Raw genomic sequence first — 6,011 nt, 5'->3', positions numbered from 1 at the left:
GAAAGCGAAACTGCCGCCATTAACTCTTGTTAGATCACACCCATCATCAATCAGTATAGTCATAGGACAAAGACTAGCACAGATGACTCCCATCTTCTGTGCATTAGAATTCTCATCATCCAGCAGTATAGTTATATGGCACAAAGCATTGCAGATAACTCCCATCATCCACCGGTACAGTTTGATCATCCAGAGCAACATAACCCCAATCATCTGCCAGTATAATTGCAGAGCACAACAGCTGTGGAGATGATGGGGTTAATATAGTTATAGGGGACACAGAGTAGGGCAGATAACCCCCATCATCCATTAATATAGTTATAGGGCACAACAATCCGTGCAGAACTCCCATCAACCATCAGTATAGAAGAGCGCAGACAACTCCCATCATCCATCAATACAGTGGTGGGGCACACAAAGAAGTAGAGAACTCCTATCATCCGAGCAGTGATCTGGGTGGCCGTCCTCGTATAAGAACAGCCCCAGGTGTATCCTGCTCGCTCTGGGGTTGCCATGGTAACATGAACAGACTGCCTGAATGTGACCACCTTCCAGAGATTAAATTCATAATAGGAAGTCACATGACAGGAAATCCATGCAATTGGGCTGTTCAGGTTACCATGGCAACCCCAGAGCACGCACATCAAGGGTCGGTGCACTGGTACGGAGGGCGCCCCTGCAGCCCGTGACGGGTGTGTCCTCACCTGTAGGGTCGGGGTCACCTATTCCGTCCCTGTGATGTCGGTGTCCCATTACCGCGGCTCTGGTCCGCTGCGCTGCAGACGGGTCAGGTTCCCAGGAAGTAACTTTACCCTGTGAGCGGAAAACAGAGGACGCGAGCAAGCAGCTGCGCGAGGAGCTGTCGGATCACTGGCGCCATGCAGGTGAGCGTCCACAGCAGAGAGCCGGCTCACGGGGTTCTCATTCACTGACAGCAAGTAGAGATCACGCTCAGGAATTTGGGGTGAAGCTACTATCAACACGAGTCAGATGGCTACAACAAATTCCTGAGCGTGATCTGGTTCTCTGCTTGCTGTCAGTGAATGAGAACCCTGTCCCTCCTGTATCGGCCGCCCCTCAGCCCCGAGTATTTTGTGGGTGACTGCCCCTCCTGTATCGGCTGCCCCCCTCACCCCGGAGTGTTTTGTGGGTGACTGCCCCTCCTGTATCGCCCATCACCCCCGAGTGTTTTGTGGGTGACTGCCCCTCCTGTATCGGCTGCCCCCCCTGAGTGTTTTGTGGGTGACTGCCCCTCCTGTATCGGCTGCCCCCCCCCCCCGAGTGTTTTGTGGCTGACTGCCCCTCCTGTATCGGCCGCCCCTCAGCCCCGAGTATTTTGTGGGTGACTGCCCCTCCTGTATCGGCCGCCCCCCTCACCCCGGAGTGTTTTGTGGGTGACTGCCCCTCCTGTATCGGCCTCACCCCGGAGTGTTTTGTGGGTGACTGCCCCTCCTGTATCGGCCGCCCCCCTCACCCCGGAGTGTTTTGTGGGTGACTGCCCCTCCTGTATCGGCCGCCCCCCTCACCCCGGAGTGTTTTGTGGGTGACTGCCCCTCCTGTATCGGCCGCCCCCCTCACCCCCGAGTGTTTTGCGGATGACTGCCCCTCCTGTATCGGCCGCCCCTCCTGTATCGGCCGCCCCTCAGCCCCGAGTGTTTTGTGGGTGACTGCCCCTCCTGTATCGGCCGCCCCTCAGCCCCGAGTGTTTTGTGGGTGACTGCCCCTCCTGTATCGCCCCTCACCCCCGAGTGTTTTGCGGATGACTGCCCCTCCTGTATCGGCCGCCCCTCCTGTATCGGCCGCCCTCAGCCCCGAGTGTTTTGTGGGTGACTGCCCCTCCTGTATCGGCCGCCCCTCAGCCCCGAGTGTTTTGTGGGTGACTGCCCCTCCTGTATCGCCCCTCACCCCCGAGTGTTTTGCGGATGACTGCCCCTCCTGTGCCGGCTGCCCCCCTCACCCCGGAGTGTTTTGTGGGTGACTGCCCCTCCTGTATCGGCCTCACCCCGGAGTGTGTTGCGGGTGACTACCCCTCCTGTATCGGCCGCCCCCCTCACCCCCAAGTGTTTTGCGGATGACTGCCCCTCCTGTGTCGGCTGCCCCCCTCACCCCCGAGTGTTTTGCGGATGACTGCCCCTCCTGTATCGGCCACCCCCCTCACCACCGAGTGTTTTGCGGATGACTGCCCCTCCTGTATCGGCCGCCCCCCTCACCCCGGAGTGTTTTGTGGGTGACTGCCCCTCCTGTATCGGCCTCACCCCGGAGTGTTTTGTGGGTGACTGCCCCTCCTGTATCGGCTGCCCCCCTCACCCCGGAGTGTTTTGTGGGTGACTGCCCCTCCTGTATCGCCCCTCACCCCCGAGTGTTTTGCGGATGACTGCCCCTCCTGTGCCGGCTGCCCCCCTCACCCCGGAGTGTTTTGCGGATGACTGCCCCTCCTGTATCGGCCTCACCCCGGAGTGTGTTGCGGGTGACTGCCCCTCCTGTATCGGCCTCACCCCGGAGTGTTTTGTGGGTGACTGCCCCTCCTGTATCGGCCTCACCCCGGAGTGTTTTGTGGGTGACTGCCCCTCCTGTATCGGCCGCCCCCCTCACCCCGGAGTGTTTTGTGGGTGACTGCCCCTCCTGTATCGCCCCTCACCCCCGAGTGTTTTGCGGATGACTGCCCCTCCTGTGCCGGCTGCCCCCCTCACCCCGGAGTGTTTTGTGGGTGACTGCCCCTCCTGTATCTGCCTCACCCCGGAGTGTGTTGCGGGTGACTGCCCCTCCTGTATCGGCCGCCCCCCTCACCCCCAAGTGTTTTGCGGATGACTGCCCCTCCTGTATCGGCCGCCCCCCTCACCACCGAGTGTTTTGTGGGTGACTGCCCCTCCTGTATCGGCCTCACCCCGGAGTGTTTTGTGGGTGACTGCCCCTCCTGTATCGGCCGCCCCCCTCACCCCCGAGTGTTTTGTGGGTGACTGCCCCTCCTGTGTCGCCCAGCACCCCCCGAGTGTTTTGTGGGTAACTGTCCCTCCGGTATCGGCCTCACCCCGGAGTGTTTTGTGGGTGACTGCCCCTCCTGTATCGGCCGCCCCCTCACCCCGGAGTGTTTTGCGGGTGACTGCCCCTCCTGTATCGCCCCTCACCCCCGAGTGTTTTGCGGGTGACTGCCCCTCCTGTATCGCCGGTGACTGCCCCTCCTGTATCGGCCGCCCCCCTCACCCCGGAGTGTTTTGTGGGTGACTGCCCCTCCTGTATCGCCCCTCACCCCCGAGTGTTTTGCGGATGACTGCCCCTCCTGTGCCGGCTGCCCCCCTCACCCCGGAGTGTTTTGTGGGTGACTGCCCCTCCTGTATCGGCCTCACCCCGGAGTGTGTTGCGGGTGACTACCCCTCCTGTATCGGCCGCCCCCCTCACCCCCAAGTGTTTTGCGGATGACTGCCCCTCCTGTGTCGGCTGCCCCCCTCACCCCCGAGTGTTTTGCGGATGACTGCCCCTCCTGTATCGGCCGCCCCCCTCACCCCGGAGTGTTTTGTGGGTGACTGCCCCTCCTGTATCGGCCTCACCCCGGAGTGTTTTGTGGGTGACTGCCCCTCCTGTATCGGCCGCCCCCCTCACCCCGGAGTGTTTTGCGGCTGACTGCCCCTCCTGTATCGGCCTCACCCCAGAGTGTGTTGTGGGTGACTGCCCCTCCTGTGTCGGCTGCCCCCCTCACCCTGCCTTACCTTGCAGGTGTCTCTGTGCCGGCTCCGCACCCACCAGCTCTGCTTCATCCTCTTCAATGTCGTCCTCTTTCATGCTCTGCTGTTTGGCGCAGATTTCATGGAGGAATATTTCCTGCGCTCTGCCGCATCTGCGTACACTGACGGCAAGTTTGCGGATTTGAGAGAGCGAGCACAGACGCTGAACCTCAGCCTCCAGCGGGAGAACATTTCCAGGTCGTACGTGATCAGCGGCTCGGAGCGCTGCGCTGCGCGCAACCTCTTCCTGCTCCTGGTCGTCTTCAGCGCTCCTGAGAACAGGATCAGACGGGAGAGAATCCGCCAGACCTGGGCCAACACAACCACACTGCGAGGCCTCCGGGTCATCCGCGTCTTCATGCTGGGGAGGCCGCAGGTGGAGGCTGCACAGGACAACCTGCTCCATGAGGCTCAGCTCCACCAGGACTTGGTGCAAGGACGGTTTCCAGATCCTTCTCCTGAAGCGCTGAAAGCCGCCATGATGCTGGAGTGGATCGTCAGCTTCTGCCCCAGCGCCAGGTTCATCCTGAAGGCTGATGACCAGGTGTTTGTCAATGTGGAGAGTCTGAGCCGCCACCTGCTGACCCTGGAGGCCCGCGCTGCCGACATCTATACTGGGAGGGTCGTACACCAAGCGCGACCCGACAGAGACCCCCACAGTCAAAGCTTCGTCCCCGTGACATCATATTCTGACTCCTTGTATCCTGACTACTGCAGCGCCTCTGCCATGGTGGTGTCCCAGCAGGTGGCGAGGAAGATGTACCTGGTCTCTGACAGGGTGAGCCTGGCTGTGCCCGCCGAGGTCTTCATTGGCCTCTGTGCTCATCAGGCCGGAGTCCTCCCCGTCCACAGCTCACGCTTTTCTGGGGCCAAGCAGGTCCGCTACAATCGCTGCTGTTACCGGGTCATCTTCTCATCGGCCGCGGTCGGAGACGACGACATGTCCAAGGTGTGGACAGACCTGAGCCAAGGACAGGGCTGCTCCAAACTGCAGACCTACTATGGCCTGGTGTCCTGCAAGGTCTGGTCGTACCTGAACAGGATCAAGTCCTACACCTCAGGGGATGATGGGGGTTGGACTTTCTGACAACCATGGATTCATCTTCTGGACACAGCTGAAGGAAGATGAGAATAAAACAGGGTCATTAAGAGACAGCGCTCAGTCACTCCATTACTAATCTCTGCTCCAGTCACATCCAGAGCTGCAGTCGCAGCATGTCTCACACGCCAGTCACATCCAGAGCTGTAATCGCAGCATGTCTCACACGCCGATCACATCCAGAGCTGCAGTCACATAATGTCACATCCAGAGCTGCAGTCACAATGTCACATACTCCAGTCACATTCATGCAGCTGACTACTCCTGCGTTCTGTATAGATCTGATGCTTGCGGTGCTGCAAATGTGGAATGTAAAATGTCTCCCAGAATAAAAGGAATAACCGATGATCTGACTGCAAAACTCGTCTGAACGCACAGGTTATGTCACCAACAGAGGGAACGGGGGAGACAAGCGGCTGCAAACACCTCAGGCGCCAGTTATCACATAAGGACCAACCGCACAGGAAAATCTACCCGTCACCTGTACCGACAACGCAGAGAAAAACAGCCGCGATAGATTAGAACAGCTACAGACCCAGAAAGCTACGGGCGACCTCAACACATCACACTATAATACTGCCCCCCTATGTACAAGAATACAACTGCTATAATACTGCCCCAAGTATACAAGAATATAACTACTATAATACTGCCCCCCTATGTACAAGAATACAACTACTATAATACTGCCCCCCTATGTACAAGAATATAACTGCTATAATACTGCTCCTATGTACAAGAATATAACTACTATAATACTGCCTCCTATGTACAAGAATATAACTACTATAATACTGCCTCCTATGTACAGGAATATAACTACTATAATACTGCTCCTATGTACAAGAATATAACTACTATAATACTGCCCCCCTATGTACAAGAATACAACTGCTATAATACTGCCCCCTATGTACAAGAATACAACTGCTATAATACTGCCCCAAGTATACAAGAATATAACTACTATAATACTGCCCCCCTATGTACAAGAATACAACTACTATAATACTACCTCCTATGTACAATATAACTACTATAATACTGCCTCCTATGTACAAGAATATAACTGCTATAATACTGCTCCTATGTACAAGAATATAACTACTATAATACTGCCTCCTATGTACAAGAATATATCTACTATAATACTGCCTCCTATGTACAAGAATATAACTACTATAATACTGCTC

The 6,011-nt window shown here is 56.9% G+C and overlaps 1 protein-coding gene across 1 annotated transcript; it reads left to right on the top strand.

The window, feature by feature from the left end:
* Positions 1–878: 878 nt before the first annotated feature.
* B3GALT9 (beta-1,3-galactosyltransferase 9) lies at positions 879–5,130 on the top strand. The gene is made up of 2 exons (XM_044274075.1): positions 879–884; positions 3,712–5,130. The coding sequence occupies exons 1-2, from the start codon at positions 879–881 to the stop codon at positions 4,804–4,806; spliced, it is 1,101 nt and encodes a 366-aa protein (XP_044130010.1). The 3' UTR covers positions 4,807–5,130.
* The last annotated feature ends 881 nt before the right edge of the window (positions 5,131–6,011 follow it).

Source organism: Bufo gargarizans, unplaced genomic scaffold, assembly GCF_014858855.1.
Source record: "Bufo gargarizans isolate SCDJY-AF-19 unplaced genomic scaffold, ASM1485885v1 original_scaffold_1453_pilon, whole genome shotgun sequence".
Classification (NCBI taxonomy): domain Eukaryota; kingdom Metazoa; phylum Chordata; class Amphibia; order Anura; family Bufonidae; genus Bufo; species Bufo gargarizans.
Note: the sequence above shows the minus strand (reverse complement) of the source record. Positions and strands in the feature narration are given on the sequence as shown.